The 19,369-nt window shown below is 49.6% G+C and overlaps 1 protein-coding gene across 7 annotated transcripts in view; it reads left to right on the top strand.

The window, feature by feature from the left end:
- NOS3 (nitric oxide synthase 3) overlaps positions 1–19,369 on the top strand; it is a 176,204-nt gene that overhangs the window by 104,478 nt on the left and 52,357 nt on the right. The window contains exon 1 of one of the 7 annotated variants that reach the window (XM_075315757.1): positions 5,421–5,569. The exons of 4 other annotated variants lie outside the window; for them this stretch is intronic. In XM_075315757.1, coding sequence (XP_075171872.1) covers positions 5,436–5,569 — 134 coding nt within the window. In that variant the 5' untranslated portion in view covers positions 5,421–5,435. Of the gene's footprint in view, positions 1–5,420; positions 5,570–8,581; positions 8,796–19,369 lie in introns of those variants that run through there. 2 more of the 7 variants (XM_075315763.1, XM_075315758.1) reach the window with 2 other exon arrangements.

Genomic DNA, 19,369 nt, shown 5'->3' on the forward strand with positions numbered 1-19,369 from the left:
GGTGCAGCAGTGACTCACATCCAGCCCCAGAGGTGCAGCAGTGACTCACATCCAACCCCAGAGGTGCAGCAGTGACTCACATCCAACCCCAGAGGTGCAGCAGTGACTCACATCCAACCCCAGAGGTGCAGCAGTGACTCACATCCAACCCCAGAGGTGCAGCAGTGACTCACATCCAACCCCAGAGGTGCAGCAGGGACTGACATCCAACCCCAGAGGTGCAGCAGTGACTCACATCCAACCCCAGAGGTGCAGCAGTGACTCACATCCAACCCCAGAGGTGCAGCAGTGACTCACATCCAACCCCAGAGGTGCAGCAGTGACTCACATCCAACCCCAGAGGTGCAGCAGTGACTCACATCCAACCCCAGAGGTGCAGCAGTGACTCACATCCAACCCCAGAGGTGCAGCAGGGACTGACATCAAGCCTCAGAGGTGCAGCAGGGACTGACATCCAGCCCCAGAGGTGCAGCAGTGACTGACATCCAACCCCAGAGGTGCAGCAGTGACTGACATCAAGCCCCAGAGGTGCAGCAGGGACTGAAATCCAGCCCCAGAGGTGCAGCAGGGACTGACATCCAGCCCCAGAGGGGCAGCAGGGACTGACATCCAGCCCCAGAGGGGCAGCAGGGACTGACATCCAGCCCCAGAGGGGCAGCAGGGACTGACATCCAGCCCCAGAGGGGCAGCAGGGACTGACATCCAGCCCCAGAGGGGCAGCAGGGACTGACATCCAGCCCCAGAGGGGCAGCAGGGACTGACATCCAGCCCCAGAGGGGCAGCAGGGACTGACATCCAGCCCCAGAGGGGCAGCAGGGACTGACATCCAGCCCCAGAGGGGCAGCAGGGACTGACATCCAGCCCCAGAGGGGCAGCAGGGACTGACATCCAGCCCCAGAGGGGCAGCAGGGACTGACATCCAGCCCCAGAGGGGCAGCAGGGACTGACATCCAGCCCCAGAGGGGCAGCAGGGACTGACATCCAGCCCCAGAGGGGCAGCAGGGACTGACATCCAGCCCCAGAGGGGCAGCAGTGACTGACATCCAGCCCCAGAGGTGCAGCAGTGACTGACATCCAGCCCCAGAGGTGCAGCAGTGACTCACATCCAGCCCCAGAGGTGCAGCAGTGACTCACATCCAACCCCAGAGGTGCAGCAGTGACTCACATCCAACCCCAGAGGTGCAGCAGTGACTCACATCCAGCCCCAGAGGTGCAGCAGTGACTCACATCCAACCCCAGAGGTGCAGCAGTGACTCACATCCAACCCCAGAGGTGCAGCAGTGACTCACATCCAACCCCAGAGGTGCAGCAGTGACTCACATCCAACCCCAGAGGTGCAGCAGTGACTGACATCCATCCCCAGAGGTGCAGCAGTGACTGACATCCATCCCCAGAGGTGCAGCAGTGACTGACATCCATCCCCAGAGGTGCAGCAGTGACTGACATCCATCCCCAGAGGTGCAGCAGTGACTGACATCCATCCCCAGAGGTGCAGCAGTGACTGACATCCATCCCCAGAGGTGCAGCAGTGACTGACATCCAACCCCAGAGGCGCAGCAGTGACTGACATCCAGCCCCAGAGGCGCAGCAGTGACTCACATCCAGCCCCCAGAGGCGCAGCAGTGACTCACATCCAACCCCAGAGGCGCAGCAGTGACTCACATCCAACCCCAGAGGCGCAGCAGTGACTCACATCCAACCCCAGAGGTGCAGCAGTGACTCACATCCAACCCCAGAGGTGCAGCAGTGACTCACATCCAACCCCAGAGGTGCAGCAGTGACTCACATCCAACCCCAGAGGTGCAGCAGTGACTCACATCCAACCCCAGAGGTGCAGCAGTGACTCACATCCAACCCAAGAGGTGCAGCAGTGACTCACATCCAACCCAAGAGGTGCAGCAGTGACTCACATCCAACCCCAGAGGTGCAGCAGTGACTGACATCCAGCCCCAGAGGTGCAGCAGTGACTCACATCCAGCCCCAGAGGTGCAGCAGTGACTCACATCCAACCCCAGAGGTGCAGCAGTGACTCACATCCAACCCCAGAGGTGCAGCAGTGACTCACATCCAACCCCAGAGGTGCAGCAGTGACTCACATCCAACCCCAGAGGTGCAGCAGGGACTCACATCCAACCCCAGAGGTGCAGCAGTGACTCACATCCAACCCCAGAGGTGCAGCAGTGACTCACATCCAACCCCAGAGGTGCAGCAGTGACTCACATCCAACCCCAGAGGTGCAGCAGTGACTCACATCCAACCCAAGAGGTGCAGCAGTGACTCACATCCAACCCCAGAGGTGCAGCAGTGACTGACATCAAGCCTCAGAGGTGCAGCAGTGACTGACATCCAACCCCAGAGGTGCAGCAGTGACTGACATCAAGCCCCAGAGGTGCAGCAGGGACTGACATCCAGCCCCAGAGGGGCAGCAGGGACTGACATCCAGCCCCAGAGGGGCAGCAGGGACTGACATCCAGCCCCAGAGGGGCAGCAGGGACTGACATCCAGCCCCAGAGGGGCAGCAGGGACTGACATCCAGCCCCAGAGGGGCAGCAGGGACTGACATCCAGCCCCAGAGGGGCAGCAGGGACTGACATCCAACCCCAGAGGTGCAGCAGTGACTGACATCCAACCCCAGAGGTGCAGCAGGGACTCACATCCAACCCCAGAGGTGCAGCAGTGACTGACATCCAACCCCAGAGGTGCAGCAGTGACTCACATCCAACCCCAGAGGTGCAGCAGTGACTGACATCCATCCCCAGAGGTGCAGCAGTGACTCACATCCATCCCCAGAGGTGCAGCAGTGACTCACATCCATCCCCAGAGGTGCAGCAGTGACTGACATCCAACCCCAGAGGTGCAGCAGTGACTCACATCCAACCCCAGAGGTGCAGCAGTGACTGACATCCAACCCCAGAGGTGCAGCAGTGACTGACATCCATCCCCAGAGGTGCAGCAGTGACTCACATCCAACCCCAGAGGTGCAGCAGTGACTGACATCCATCCCCAGAGGTGCAGCAGTGACTCACATCCATCCCCAGAGGTGCAGCAGGGACTGACATCCATCCCCAGAGGTGCAGCAGTGACTGACATCCATCCCCAGAGGTGCAGCAGGGACTGACATCCATCCCCAGAGGTGCAGCAGGGACTGACATCAAGCCCCAGAGGTGCAGCCACCTCCGCTATTAGTGCAACTGCAATGACACCAAGTTTCCTTGTACTCACCGCCTGCAGACACTGTGCACACACGTTTAGGGAGTAAACATCATGTATACACAGTATATATTCCGTACATGTCAGGCCTGATTCATCCAGACCGATGCTTCGTACCGTGCAGTTCAGTGCATTTATTAATGATTCCGTCTCGTCCTTCAATTCCAGAAGTGTTACCCCAGTCAGGGACAGAAGTGCGTTACTGCCGGAATTTAGGCCTCCACAGTGACTATTGCACCGCCCTGAAGAGACGTAAAACTGCCAGAAGTTACAAAACTTTGAAAAATTTTGCAACTTTTCAAGTAGTTTTCCATCAGAATTCTGCCAAAAACACCGCGCTGGATCGGGGTCCAGAGCGTATCACACAGGATGGGGTGCTGGAAGGGGCAGGCGCAGCTTCACACCTCAGCGGTGTCAGTGTGCTACCCTTATTGGTGAAGCTGCCGGCAGAGCGGCGCTGTGTTGTGCATCTGTTGCACCCAGGGATATGGGGTACTCGGTCCGGGCGGTGTATGTCTTGGGGATGTCACAGTGGTGGCCGTTGCCCGGTTCTGTGCCCTGGGTGCTTTTTGTATAGGGGATATATATACAGGGGATTAGGTTAGTGTTCATACGTGACGCCACTTGCGGTGTGTTGCGGCTATGTGTATGGAGCCGCCGCTGCAGAATGTCACTACTGGGGCTGGTGTTATTTGCAGCCTGGATGTTAGACCCTCCGCAAGCAGGGCCGGACCCCAGAGGGTTGGTGTAATGACGGGCGTCGGAAGAAGGTAGTCCACGTCCACACAAGGGGATGAGTGCAACTGGTCCTTTACTCACTTTCTGGTGGTAACTGGTTACCCGAGGTCGGCTGGTTTCACCTTCAGGTCCCCTTCATGCCAGTGCCAGTTAGTAATCTGGAACCTTCTTCCCATGCACCTGTCTCTGGTTAATGGGTCCCTGTCGCGGAGAGAAACTGGGGGTCTCCGTCCGGTGGCGTTTCTTTCCACTTCTGTCCACCTGACAGTAGCGTGAACCCTATTGGGTTGGAGTCTCTGGTCTGGTCCCCGGTTCTCCCTTTGCTACTGTGTCTCGGATTTTTAGGGTCAGCGAGGTCCTTGATGGTCCCCTCCCTGTGCAGGTGTTATCAGGCCTGCTGGGAGCTTTAAGCCTGTCCTAGGGTCCTGTACCCCGTTGGTGCATAGTTCCGGGAGTACTCCACCGGCAACTACCTGGGCACCAGGTTACTGTTAACTCCGTATCGGTGCGTCTCCTTGCATCCACCTTGACTCTTCTCGCTCCTCTGACCGACTCTCCACTACTCCTCTCCCTCACTGTCCACAGTCCGCCCCTCCCACCTAGTCAACTAGTGGACTGGACTGGCTCCACCTCTAGGCGGCCATCCATTGGTCCCACCCTAGCTGTGCACCATTGTATGGGGGATTGTTTGGGGAAAACTGGGCTTACCTGGGTTTTTGGGGTTACCGGCCCTGGTATTCCAGGGCCCTAAGTGGTAGGCCCTGCATCCTAGTAAGGATCAGGAGCGCTACACATCCAGTCTGCAGGACACTTTTTTTTTGGAACTGTTGACTGAGCCGCAATCTAAGCCAGTCATGTAGCTGCGCTGGCTGAGCCGCACATGTGATACCCCCATGTGTGATACTGTTGTCCAGGGGAGTAAATGCAATAGGTGTAGGGGTAACAATCCCACCCAGGCCCTTGATCCTGGGGGGGGGCATAAAAAGACTAGTCCTATGAAAGACTTGCAATAATTGGGGGCCCCGTTGGAACTTTTGTATTGGGGCCCATGAGCTTTTTACGCCACTGCCTGCTGTGCCACGTATCTAACACCGCCACGTGTGATACCACCTGCTGAGCCATGTATCTAATCCCACATGATACCTTGAGCTGAGCCGTGCATCTAAATCTTATCCTTTTGCCCGGGTACATGATTGACACTTGGCGCGGCGCTGGCACATGAGGAGTTAAGCTTTAATCGTCGTTTCTTTTGCAATGGTCGGGTGGAGAAATCTCGCAGATCTCATTTCCCCCTGAATCACCCTCGGCATAACGCAATCTGCAGGGAAGGTCGTGGCTCCGGAGGGCCGGCGCGGTGACAGGGGTCTACCTCGTTTGGGAAGGGCTGCTCCTGAGCATTGTTATTTGGGGGGGAAAAGGAAAAGACACTTCCTGTCTGAGAGTCTTATTCTGCGGAGATCCAGGGAAGGAGATTTACCCATTTATAAATGGGCAACTCCGCCAGTCGCCTCAAGGACCTGCCGCCTCCCTTCTCCATACACTGCTGCCACAAGGAGGACGCGGACGAAGAGCAGGTGGCGCTGACCGAGAAGGTGACCGCGAGCGAGAAGGTGACCCCCAGGTGAGTCTACCTACCCCAGCATGGATATGCCTGGAAAGTTCCAAAACTTTACATGATACTTTATGCTTCAATCCACCATTTGTAAGATCTTTGCTTGCTGTCAGTGAATGAGAGCTTTGGCACCAGTAACCCTGAATATCCCCGGCCCTGCTCTTAGGGGGTCACAGGTGTATCCAGTGCCTGCGCTGATACATTGTAACAAACCAGCAGAGACTGATGTGTTCAGCTCTCCGAGCATTGACCACTGTGGGATTTGCTGCACATAAACAAGTGCTCATTCATTGACAGCAAACAGAGAAATGGTGCAGAATCAAAAGTATATTAGAAAGTTGTAAAAGTTCTCACTTATGAGCCTAAAATCCTCAGATTAACCCTATACCTCCCTGCAGCTGATACGCAGGGCTCTTACAAAGAAAGTCCGATAATTGCAAGCTCTGCAGCCCAGTGCCGCAGGTTATGAGCCCCTTACCCTCCTGGGGATCACCTAGCCGTCATCAGTCTGACACCCCCAGACCCGGACCTGGACTCACCGGACTCTCACTCCTGTTACATTGTGTTCCCTCATTGTATCCTGATAGTAAGGGAACAATGGTCCCAGCTGGTCCCTGCAGACACCGGGTCAGTGCTCAACATGAATGGACCTCAGCTGGCCGATCAGAGCCGGGTTAACCCTTAAACAACTTGCCAAGCTGCCCACAACTACATGAACCCAAAGAGATTTAGACTGGGACATAACTATAGTGGGTGCCTGTTACACCTGTGCCCGAGAGACTGGTACGGCCCAAAAAGGAGACGAAGATCTGTTATAGTTGGGGGCGATTTTGCATTTGGGCCCATGAGCTTCAAGTTTTGCCATTGGGCTACTATGTGGCAAGTTTGGTAACAAGCAATGAGCTACATTGAATTACTATGAGAGAGTCAAAACCAGATCTGGATGTGCATTTTCTTTGCATCGATGGAGTCATCTCGGGTACCAGGGCAGCCGCGTTCTCAAGCACCGGACCGGACCGGAACCGGAACCGCATCGGGACTGGGGCCTCACAAATCATGTATCTGTATATGGCTGCAATGTTTCCCGCCGTGTGAACCAAATTGTACCCTAAAATACGATCATGTAAGAAGTCTGACAAAATGCAACTAAAAATGCTATTGTGTTTTTAATATTTGAGGCTTTCTGCACAATAAAGACATAAAACAAGAAAATGCAACAAAAATGCAATAATCAGAGCAGATTGTTAATGTGCACTTTGGTGCAAACACAGATGGGAACATGACCAAATTAGGGTCAGAGGATTGTGCTGTGCGGCCTGCGCTTGACTGTGGCGCTCTGCGGCCTGCCTGGGACGCTCTGCGGCCTGCGTGCGCCTGCCTGTGACGCTCTGCGGCCTGCCTGTGGCGCTCTGCGGCCTGCCTGCGCCTGCCTATGGCGCTCTGCGGCCTGCCTGCGCCTGCCTGTGGCGCTCTGCGGCCTGCCTGTGGCGCTCTGCGGCCTGCCTGTGACGCTCTGCGGCCTGCCTGCGCCTGCCTGTGGTGCTCTACGGCCTGCCTGGGACGCTCTGCGGCCTGCCTGCGCCTGCCTATGGCGCTCTGCGGCCTGACTGTGGTGCTCTGCGGACAATCTCTGGGTGTAATGTTTTGCGGCCTGTCTGTGCCTTAGTGTAATAATGTACAGCCGGTTTAAGGCCCAGTGCCCACGCTGTGTAGTTTTGACGCCTATTTTCAGAAATCTGCAGCAAAATCTGCATGTCCATTGTGAAGCCAGCAAAGTCTGAGAATTCAGAAGTGCGGTGCCCACGTTGCTTATTTTTCCCTTGCATATTTGGAGCAGAAAAAAAATCTGCACCAAATACGCAAGGGAAAAATAAGCAACGTGGGCACCGCACTTCTGAACTCTCAGACTTTGCTGGCTTCACAATGGACATGCAGATTTTGCTGCAGATTTCTGAAAATCTGCATCAAAATCCACGTAAAAATACGCAGCATGGCACAGGGCCTTATGGTCTAGGTCACTGGTGGACACAGACATGAGCGGCCCCTGTGCAAGAACACTATATGGGACTTTTGCAAATCAATAGCTCATCATAATGCACAATTGCACCTACTTTGGATGTGGATTTGGGCCCCTGTACAGCCACACAGATTGTGTCAGTGATATGTCCGCCTCTGGTCTGGGTGTAATGCTCTGCAGCTGGTCTAATGGTCAGGACACAGTAGTCTGCGGCCTGTCTAATAGTCTGGCTGCGATGCTCTGCGGCCGGTCTACTGGTCTGGCTGCGATGCTCTGCGGCCGGTCTACTGGTCTGGTTGCGATGGTCTGCGGCCGGTCTACTGGTCTGGCTGCGATGCTCTGCGGCCGGTCTAATGGTCTGGATGCGATGCTCTGCGGCCGGTCTACTGGTCTGGCTGCAATGCTCTGCGGCCGGTCTACTGGTCTGGCTGCAATGCTCTGCGGCCGGTCTACTGGTCTGGCTGCGATGCTCTGCGGCCGGTCTACTGGTCTGGCTGCGATGGTCTGCGGCCGGTCTACTGGTCTGGCTGCGATGCTCTGCGGCCGGTCTAATGGTCTGGATGCGATGCTCTGCGGCCGGTCTACTGGGCTGGCTGCGATGCTCTGCGGCCGGTCTACTGGGCTGGCTGCGATGCTCTGCGGCCAGTCTACTGGGCTGGCTGCGATGCTCTGCGGCCGGTCTAATGGGCTGGCTGCGTTGCTCTGCGGCCGGTCTACTGGGCTGGCTGCGATGCTCTGCGGCCGGTCTAATGGGCTGGCTGCGTTGCTCTGCGGCCGGTCTACTGGGCTGGCTGCGATGCTCTGCGGCCGGTCTAATGGGCTGGCTGCGATGCTCTGCGGCCTGGTAATATATATATTTTGTTAGTGTGTGAGTGTGCACATGGAGGTGTTGATCGCGGTAGCGCTGGATATAGCTCACTGCGCCGCCTGCTAATGTGCCCGGATCAGGTGTCCCTGCAGAGCTGTACATAGCTGACTAATGAAAAAGGTCAGTGACTGAGCAGATCTGGGGACTGTAGGATGAAGCTAGGAGCTCAGGCAGGAATAGTGATGGTGACCAGTGAGTAAGAGCACCACTGAGCGACAAATGATGCCACTTTGTGATGTTGAATGTGGAGCTGTGCACACTAACACTCAGCTGAAGATGATATAATAATTCCCAGAGGCCAGACCGGGGGAATAATGAGCTGCGGAGACAATATCACGGGAGATCAGTGAGTAAGTTATCTGTGGATCAGTGTGCAAGAGTGTCAGAAACTGTACGTGGCAGTGAGTGTGTGCTCCAAGGGGGAATAAATCAGCAACTTGCATTATTTTGTGTGTTTGATTTGTGTACATTATGCTAGAAATCCTGGATCAGTGAGTAAGTGCTGCATTTAGTCATAGAGCAGGCAAGATACACCGGATCAGTGAGTAAGTGCTGCATGAGCAAAACGTAATCTAGGAATAATAAGGCAATGGTCATGTGAAGCGGTTGTTGTTTCCATCAGGGATAAAGCTGCGTTTTACAGTAACAGCAAAAATCAACATTTTTCCTGTCGAGAGCAGGTTTTGTCGGCAGAACACAACGTTGTGTATGAACATGGCCTTGGCAATGAGTGTGCACAGAAGAACCGAAAGTGTCAGTAAGTGTGTCAGAAAGACTGGATCAGTGAGAAACCACTCAATATATAAAGCACAGAAACATTGGCTCAGTGATCCGAAATTCTGTGAATCAGTGAGTAAATGCTCCTTGTATTAGTGTGCCAAAAATGCTTTGTACAAGTGTTGTTTTACTCGGAAAGTGTGACAGAAATAGATGAGCGGGCATTTGCACTATGAAAGTGCCAGCAGGGCTGTGCATCAGTGAGTAAGGGATCTTTGTATTACTCGAGGAAATGCAAACGATATATTAGCGGGTGAGGATTAGTGCGCTTTGTGGATAGTCAGGTGCTTCTTTGTTTTACCAAGTATGCCGATTACTCTTTGTATTAGTGTTTAGTATGTGGTTTTCGTATCTGTTTATTGGTGAGTAAGTGCTCTGTCAATTAGTAAGGCTCTGTGTGTTGGTGGGTAAGTGCTCTGTCATTTATTAAGGGCCTGTCTGTTGGTGAGTAAGTGTTGTGTCGATTACTAAGGGGTCTGTGTATTAGCGGGTAAATGCTCTATTGATTAGTAAGGGCCGGTGTATTGGTGGGTAAGTGCTCTGTCGATTAATAATGGTCTGTGTATTGGTGGGTAAGTGCTCTGTCGATTAATAATGGACTGTGTATTGGTAGGTAAGTGCTCTGTTGATTAGTAAGGGTCTGTGTATTGGTGGGTAAATGCTCCGTTGATTAGTAATGGTCTGTGTATTGGTAGGTAAGTGCTCTGTCAATTAATAACGGTCTGTGTATTGGTGAGTAAGTGCTCTGTCAATTAATAATGGTCTGTGTATTGGTGAGTAAGTGCTCTGTTAATTAGTAAGGGTCTGTGTATTGATGGATAAGTGCTCTGTTGATTAATAATGGTCTGTGTATTGGTGAGTAAGTGCTCTGTTGATAATGGTTTGTGTATTGATGGGTAAGTGCTTTGTTGATTAATAATGGTCTGTGTATTGGTGAGTAAGTGCTTTGTTGATTAGTAAGGGTCTGTGTATTGGTGAGTAAGTGTTCTGTTGATTAGTAGGGTCTGTGTGTCGGTGAGTAAGTGCTTTGTTGATTAATAATGGTCTGTGTATTGGTGAGTAAGTGCTTTGTTGATTAGTAGGGTCTGTGTGTCGGTGGGTAAGTGCTTGGAGTGTTAGTAAGGCCTCTAAGGGTTTGATTATTACACTTTTTAAGTCATTGCCTTCTTCTACGTGCGACGCTGCTGAGTATTCGTCCATATGTCTTCTGCGTATTAATAAGGGGCTGTGTATTGGTAATAATCTGTGTATTAGTCTGCTGATCTCTGTATTAGTGAGGGTCTGAACATCAGTGAGTGATCTCCCTGTGTATTAGTAACAATATGCCGGAAAATCAGACGTTAAAGGAGCTCAAATCCAAGGGAAAAGTGGGTGCAAAATGTATCCAGGAGCACTGGACACCAACATTCAAGAAAGGGACAACATTCAATCCAGGCGTCTCATTATTCCGTGCACAAATATGCTATGTATAAAGGGTATAGATTGATTTAAGAGGGAAAAGGGGAATGTTGTGAATGGCATCTGTGTGGGTGCTGTTTTGAAGCTCCTCTGGTGGCCAGGAATGGTAGTGGAGCTGAATCTGAGTCTGTGACTCAGACAGGTGTCAGTGTTAATTGGAATTAGGGAAGTCCTATTGCAGACAAGTCTGGTCTATATAGGAGAGCACTTTTTGCCTTGCTGGCGCCGGTTATAATTGTATATTCCTTAGGCGGGCTTTGCACGTTGCGACATCGCAAGCCGATGCTGCGATGTCGCACGCGATAGTCCCTGCCCCTGTCGCAGGTACGATATCTTGTGATAGCTGGCGTAGCGATAATTATCGCTACGCCAGCTTCACATGCACTCACCTGCCCTGCGACCGTCGCTCTGGCCGGCGACCCACCTCCTTCTTAAGGGGGCGGGTCGTGCGGCATCACAGCGACGTCACACGGCAGGCGGCCAGTGGCGGCGGAGAGGCGGAGATGAGCAGGATGTAAACATCCCGCCCACCTCCTTCCTTCCGTATAGCCGCTGGCGGCAGGTAAGGAGATGTTCCTCGTTCCTGCGGCTTCACACACAGCGATGTGTGCTGCCGCAGGAACGAGGAACTACATCGTACCTGTCGCGGCATCGGTATTATGGAAATGTCGGAGCCTGCACCGATGAAACGATAACGACGCTTTTGCGCTCGTTCATCGTATCATCTAGAATTTACACACTACGACATCGCAAGTGACGCCGGATGTGCATCACTTTCGATTTGACCCCACCGACATCGCACCTGTGATGTCGTAGTGTGCAAAGCCGCCCTTACTCTCTGTTCCTGGCTTGGAGCTTTGTCCTTCCGTTTCCCTGAGCAAGACTTCTGCAGATAAGTTCTCAGTTTTTTCCTTGTTCCTGGTTTACACCTTAGGGTGTTGTTTTCCTTGTTTTGCTTTGTATCTTTTTTCTTGCAGGTGAAGTTTTGTTTCTCTTGTGTTGTGAGCATGGGGGTTTCCCCTGTGCTGGCTTTCCTGCAGGAAAAGGGATTTTCTCCCTGTCTACTTTGATTATTTGCTCTTCTGTATTATGTGTTCCTATTGGGTGTTTTGTTCTCCCATTATTTACAGGAGCACCTGATATAGTGGGGGTGAGGTCATTCGACCTCCAGGGCCATTTTTACTATCAGGAGTTTGGTATTTTGCTACAGGGATTTTGTACTGACCACAATCAGTTTCCTTTCCTTTTCTTTGTATCAAGGTAGTTGGGCCTCGCCTTTGCTAAATCTTTTTTTCCTATCTGTGTATTGTGTTTTCCTACATCACCGTAATCTTTGTATGTGGGGGGCTATCTCCTCCTTTGGGGACTACTCTGAGACAAGGTAGATTTCCTCATTTCTTTCTGTGAGGCGTAGCTAATTTCTCAGGCTGTGATGAGGCGTCTAGGTTTTTAGGAACGTTCCACAGCTACTTCTAGTGTGGCCTGATAGGGGATTGCGGTCAGCCTAGGTTGCAACTACTCCTGTTTTCTTGGTGTTTTTTCACCAATAGGCGTTTTTTGTAATCTTCCACGGTTACCGGATCATAACAGGGATCTTATAATTGTTCAATCTCGAAATTGTGGTCCATATACAGACTGTGAAAAATGCCATCCGAGCCTGGTCTAGTGTTAATAAACTCCATTTTATGACATGAAACAGCAGCACTGAGTAATATTCATAGTTTTTCTCTGTTTCCACCTCCCCCTGCCCAAGCATGCAGCATTTTAGCTTTGATATTGAGCCTTTTTCAAGTTAATAAGCAGCTTTTAAATAGAATTATCAATCGACAAAGTCCATACAGTAATTAACATTAAAATAAGGTAATATAGAGCAACATGCATTTATATACAGAAAGTGCCAAACTGCACCCCATAGATGAAAGTTTCTGTTTTCAGACTTCTATCTACAGAGTATTTTGAAGATGATGTGGCATTTGTATTCTCTTTCTTGAGCTAGTTCTTGAAAATATCTATTTTGTGGTCAAAGATCAATTCTATTTTCATTTGTGAGGGACCGCCATGGGTACAAACATAGCACCTGCATAGGCTAATATTCTCAAAGTGGAATTAGAGGAGTAACTTATCTATGTATTTCACCACTTTTATTAATATTGAGTTTGTGGAGGTACATAGACGATGTTCCTCATCTGGGCTGGTACTAGTGAGGAACTATCATACACACAGAGTTAGGAAGCTCAAAATGTCTATGGAGCATAATGTGGATTGCGCCGGCTAGAAGCAGAGGTCCACCATATTACAAAGAGACTATTCAACATTGTTATGCTCTCGAGACAGTAAGCATTGCCTAACTGCATAGGGATTAACTCACTCTGTAGCTCAGCTTTACTAGTCCACCAAGACTACTGAAAGATTGCCCAGACTCAACTGAAGTCATTGTGTAAAATTGTCACAGGGAGGAATAACGCCTGGATGCAAAATTTGGGTTTACGAAAAGGTTTTTCAAATCCAATGACTGATTCTTATGCTTTCTTATGCCCTGATGTTAAAAAGAACACTTCTATTTTCAACCATCACGTATGTATTTTGCACAAAATGTGCTTGAAATTCCGGGCAAGCAAAATAAACAAGAAAAATCTTTATTGGAGCCAAAAATGTGCACAATATTTATATAGAAATTTATTGAACATTCATTCTGCAATTTTATTGGAAATTAATTCTTGTTCCTTTTCTTGATCCCTTTTCTCTTTTATAGAAGGCTGCGGATCTTCTCTGTGAAGCCTCCCCCATCATGTTCACCTTCTATCTTCCTTGGTATTGTCCCCCATCATCCTCACCTTCTATCTTCCTTGGTATTGTCCCCCATCATGTTCACCTTCTATCTTCCTTGGTATTGTCCCCCATCATCTTCACCTTCCATCTACCTCAGTATCGTCCCCATCATGTTCACCTTCCATCTACCTTGGTATCGTCCCCATCATGTTCACCTTCCATCTACCTTGGTATCGTCCCCATCATCTTCACCTTCCATCTACCTTTGTATCGTCCCCATCATCTTCACCTTCCATCTTCCTTGGAATCAATCCTCATCATTTTCACCATCCATCTAACTTGGAATTGTCCGCCATCATCTTCACCTTTCATCTACGTTATCGTTCCCCATCATCTTCACCTTCCATCTACGTTATCGTTCCCCATCATCTTCACCTTCCATCTTACTTGGTATCGTCCCCCATCATCTTCACCTTCCATCTACCTTGGTATCATCCCCCATCATCTTCACCTTCCATCTACCTTGGTATCGTCCCCCATCATCTTCACCTTCCATCTACCTTGGTATCATCCCCCATCATCTTCACCTTCCATCTACCTTGATATCGTCCCCCATCATCTTCACCTTCCATCTACCTTGGCATCGTCCCCCATCATCTTCACCTTCCATCTACCTTGATATCGTCCCCCATCATCTTCACCTTCCATCTACCTTGGTATCGTCCCCCATCATCTTCACCTTCCATCTACCTTGGTATCATCCCCCATCATCTTCACCTTCCATCTACCTTGGTATCATCCCCCATCATCTTCACCTTCCATCTACCTTGATATCGTCCCCCATCATCTTCACATTCCATCTATCTTGGTATCATCCCCCATAATCTTCACCTTCCATCTACCTTGATATCGTCCTCCATAATCTTCACCTTCCATCTACCTTGGTATCGTCCTCCTCATCTCCACCTTCCATCTACCTTGGAATTGTCCGCCATCATCTTCACCTTCCATCTTACTTGGTATCGTCCCCCATCATCTTCACCTTCCATCTACCTTGATATCGTCCCCCATCATCTTCACCTTCCATCTACCTTGGTATCGTCCTCCTCATTTCCACCTTCCATCAACCTTGGTATCGTCCCTCATCATCTTCACCTTCCATCTACCTTGGTATCGTCCCCCATCTTCTTCACCTTCCATCTACCTTGGTATCGTCCCCCATCATCTTCACCTTCCATCTACCTTGGTATCATCCCCCATCATCTTCACCTTCCATCTACCTTGATATCGTCCCCCATCATCTTCACCTTCCATCTACCTTGATATCGTCCTCCATAATCTTCACCTTCCATCTACCTTGATATCGTCCTCCATAATCTTCACCTTCCATCTATCTTGATATCGTCCCCCATCATCTTCACCTTCCATCTACCTTGATATCGTCCTCCATAATCTTCACCTTCCATCTACCTTGGTATCGTCCTCCTCATCTCCACCTTCCATCTACCTTGGTATCGTCCCCCATCTTCTTCACCTTCCATCTTACTTGGTATCGTCCCCCATCATCTTCACCTTCCATCTACCTTGATATCGTCCCCCATCATCTTCACCTTCCATCTACCTTGATATCGTCCTCCATAATCTTCACCTTCCATCTACCTTGATATCGTCCTCCATAATCTTCACCTTCCATCTACCTTGATATCGTCCCCCATCATCTTCACCTTCCATCTACCTTGATATCGTCCTCCATAATCTTCACCTTCCATCTACCTTGGTATCGTCCTCCTCATCTCCACCTTCCATCTACCTTGGTATCGTCCCCCATCTTCTTCACCTTCCATCTTCCTTGGTATCGTCCCCCATCATCTTCACCTTCCATCTACCTTGGTATCATCCCCCATCATCTTCACCTTCCATCTACCTTGATATCATCCCCCATCATCTTCACCTTCCATCTACCTTGGTATCGTCCCCCATCTTCTTCACCTTCCATCTTACTTGGTATCGTCCCCCATCATCTTCACCTTCCATCTACCTTGGTATCATCCCCCATCATCTTCACCTTCCATCTACCTTGGTATCGTCCCCCATCATCTTCACCTTCCATCTACCTTGGTATCATCCCCCATCATCTTCACCTTCCATCTACCTTGATATCGTCCTCCATAATCTTCACCTTCCATCTACCTTGATATCGTCCCCCATCATCTTCACCTTCCATCTACCTTGATATCGTCCTCCATAATCTTCACCTTCCATCTACCTTGGTATCGTCCTCCTCATCTCCACCTTCCATCTACCTTGGTATCGTCCCCCATCTTCTTCACCTTCCATCTTACTTGGTATCGTCCCCCATCATCTTCACCTTCCATCTACCTTGGTATCATCCCCCATCATCTTCACCTTCCATCTACCTTGATATCGACCTCCATAATCTTCACATTCCATCTATCTTGGTATCATCCCCCATAATCTTCACCTTCCATCTACCTTGGTATCATCCCCCATAATCTTCACCTTCCATCTACCTTGGTATCGTCCTCCTCATCTCCACCTTCCATCTACCTTGGAATTGTCCGCCATCATCTTCACCTTCCATCTTACTTGGTATCGTCCCCCATCATCTTCACCTTCCATCTACCTTGGTATCGTCCCCCATCATCTTCACCTTCCATCTACCTTTGGTATCGTCCCCCATCATCTTCACCTTCCATCTACCTTGGTATCGTCCTCCTCATTTCCACCTTCCATCAACCTTGGTATCGTCCCTCATCATCTTCACCTTCCATCTACCTTGGTATCGTCCCCCATCTTCTTCACCTTCCATCTACCTTGGTATCGTCCCCATCATCTTCACCTTCCATCTTACTTGGTATCGTCCCCCATCATCTTCACCTTCCATCTACCTTGGTATCGTCCCCCATCATCTTCACCTTCCATCTACCTTTGGTATCGTCCCCCATCATCTTCACCTTCCATCTACCTTGGTATCGTCCTCCTCATTTCCACCTTCCATCAACCTTGGTATCGTCCCTCATCATCTTCACCTTCCATCTACCTTGGTATCGTCCCCCATCTTCTTCACCTTCCATCTACCTTGGTATCGTCCCCATCATCTTCACCTTCCATCTACCTTGGTATCGTCCCCATCATCTTCACCTTCCATCTACCTTGGTATCATCCCCCATCATCTTCACCTTCCATCTACCTTGATATCGTCCTCCATAATCTTCACCTTCCATCTACCTTGATATCGTCCCCCATCATCTTCACCTTCCATCTACCTTGATATCGTCCTCCATAATCTTCACCTTCCATCTACCTTGGTATCGTCCTCCTCATCTCCACCTTCCATCTACCTTGGTATCGTCCCCCATCTTCTTCACCTTCCATCTTACTTGGTATCGTCCCCCATCATCTTCACCTTCCATCTACCTTGGTATCATCCCCCATCATCTTCACCTTCCATCTACCTTGATATCGACCTCCATAATCTTCACATTCCATCTATCTTGGTATCATCCCCCATAATCTTCACCTTCCATCTACCTTGGTATCATCCCCCATAATCTTCACCTTCCATCTACCTTGGTATCGTCCTCCTCATCTCCACCTTCCATCTACCTTGGAATTGTCCGCCATCATCTTCACCTTCCATCTTACTTGGTATCGTCCCCCATCATCTTCACCTTCCATCTACCTTGGTATCGTCCCCCATCATCTTCACCTTCCATCTACCTTTGGTATCGTCCCCCATCATCTTCACCTTCCATCTACCTTGGTATCGTCCTCCTCATTTCCACCTTCCATCAACCTTGGTATCGTCCCTCATCATCTTCACCTTCCATCTACCTTGGTATCGTCCCCATCTTCTTCACCTTCCATCTACCTTGGTATCGTCCCCATCATCTTCACCTTCCATCTACCTTGGTATCGTCCCCCATCATCTTCACCTTCCATCTACCTTTGGTGTCATCTTTCCAACTCCTTGATGTCCTGATGAAATCTTTCTCCTTGCTCTTCACTAACCACACCAAGGTTTTCGGGAAAGTTATCCAAATGGAAATGTAAAAAATCTAACCAAATTCATCAGACAACCTAAGGCTTTGAGATGTCTCCATGTTCTCCATAATGGACTTACATTTTGGATCTTTGTTGTTACCTAGAAATTTCTTTGACTTCTTTAAATGAATCCCAAGCCCTTTTCTCAACAGCTTTTATTTTTGTTTTGAACATGTCGTTCTTCATAAGTTTCTGAATATCCGGACCCACAAAAATGCCTCCTTCAGTTTGGCTTTGGAGAGACCCTGAAATGGTGCACAGGAACTTAAGTTTCTCCTTTTCAGCAGGGCATTCACAAATTGTTTGAAGAAGTTGCCCCACATAAACTCCCAACATTTTTATTTTTTTCTTTAAGCTAATCTATGCTGTTTTGTAATGTAAAACATCCCTACTTTTTTTTTTTTTTTTTGTTTCTAATTTTTGTTCCTCTTGAATTATCACTTTATTCTCTGCAGCTCAAGCAAACTTGACTTCTTCCTTTGCTTGTTTGCCAAACCTCACAGTCAGACTGGCACCGCTCGGCCTCAGTGTATGTCCGCTAAAGCAATCCGCACCATAGCATTTACAATCACGACATTTTGCACAGACCTCATGTGACTCAGGGAATGCCATAGACTATTGTTTTGAGGGGAAAATTTAACCCCGCACCTTAGTTATTCTCCAAAAACCTGCCTCCATTAAAGTCAATGGAGCTGGGAGCTACAGGTCATTAATAGGAGCTGTGATTGGTTGCAATATGCAACGAGCTTATGTGTGAGGTAATGTTTTATGTGGAGAGACGGATAGAGAGACAGAGAGACAAAGAGGCAGGCAGAGATGGAGAGGGAGGCAGAGACAGACAGACTGAGAGACAGACTGCATGGGAGAGTGGGAGAGTGACACGTAGTTACCATCCCAGGCAAAGCCTGGTACTACAGATATATGTACTGGTATGTGTGTAATATATATATATATATTATATATATATAATATATATATATATATATAATACATACTAGCTGTAGTACCCGGGCGTTGCCCGGGATAGTAACTGTCTCTCTGTCTCTCTCCCAGTCTCTGTCTGTGTGTCGCTGTCTGTCTGTCTCTGTCTGTGCCTTTTTTTGTCTGTCTGTGTCTATGTCTCTGTCTGTCTGTTTCTATCTGTCGCCATCTCTGTGTCTGTCTGTCTCCCTTTATCCGTGTGTCTGTCTCTTTGCCAGGTCTGTCTCTTGCCAGATCTGTCTCTTTTCCAGGTATGTCTCTTTGCCAGCTCTGTCTCTTTGCCAGCTCTGTCTCTTTGCCAGCTCTGTCTCTTTGCCAGCTCTGTCTGTCTGTGTCTCTGTCTCTTTCTCTCTCTATCCGTCTCACCACTGACATCTTATTACCTCACACATAAGTCTTTTATACTAACAGTTTATTTTGTTCCTATAGCAACCACTGACAGTAATAACCTGTAGCTCCCACCTCCATTCAGTATAATGGAGGCAGGATTTTGGAGACTAACTGTAAAGCGCGAGGTTAAATTTTCCCGTCAAAACATAGTCTGACGTTCCTTGGGTCACATGGGGCATCTGTGCAAAATTTCGTTATTGTAAATGCGACGGTGCAAATTCCTTTAACGGGCATACATACATACATACATACATACATACATACACACATACACTGAGCTTTATATATTATATACAATATATACACACAAAAAGAACAGCCTCCGCCAAAAAATGTTCTCACCTGTCCTCCATTCCCGTTGTGTCCTCTTACCTGCTTCTTGCGGACTGCAGTCACATACAGCCCTCTGTGATCACGGCTGGTGCACGAGGCCACCACTGTTGTCATAAGCTCTTTACTGCACTTGAATGATTTGCTCCACCGG

Source organism: Anomaloglossus baeobatrachus, chromosome 6, assembly GCF_048569485.1.
Source record: "Anomaloglossus baeobatrachus isolate aAnoBae1 chromosome 6, aAnoBae1.hap1, whole genome shotgun sequence".
Taxonomy (NCBI): Eukaryota; Metazoa; Chordata; class Amphibia; order Anura; family Aromobatidae; genus Anomaloglossus; species Anomaloglossus baeobatrachus.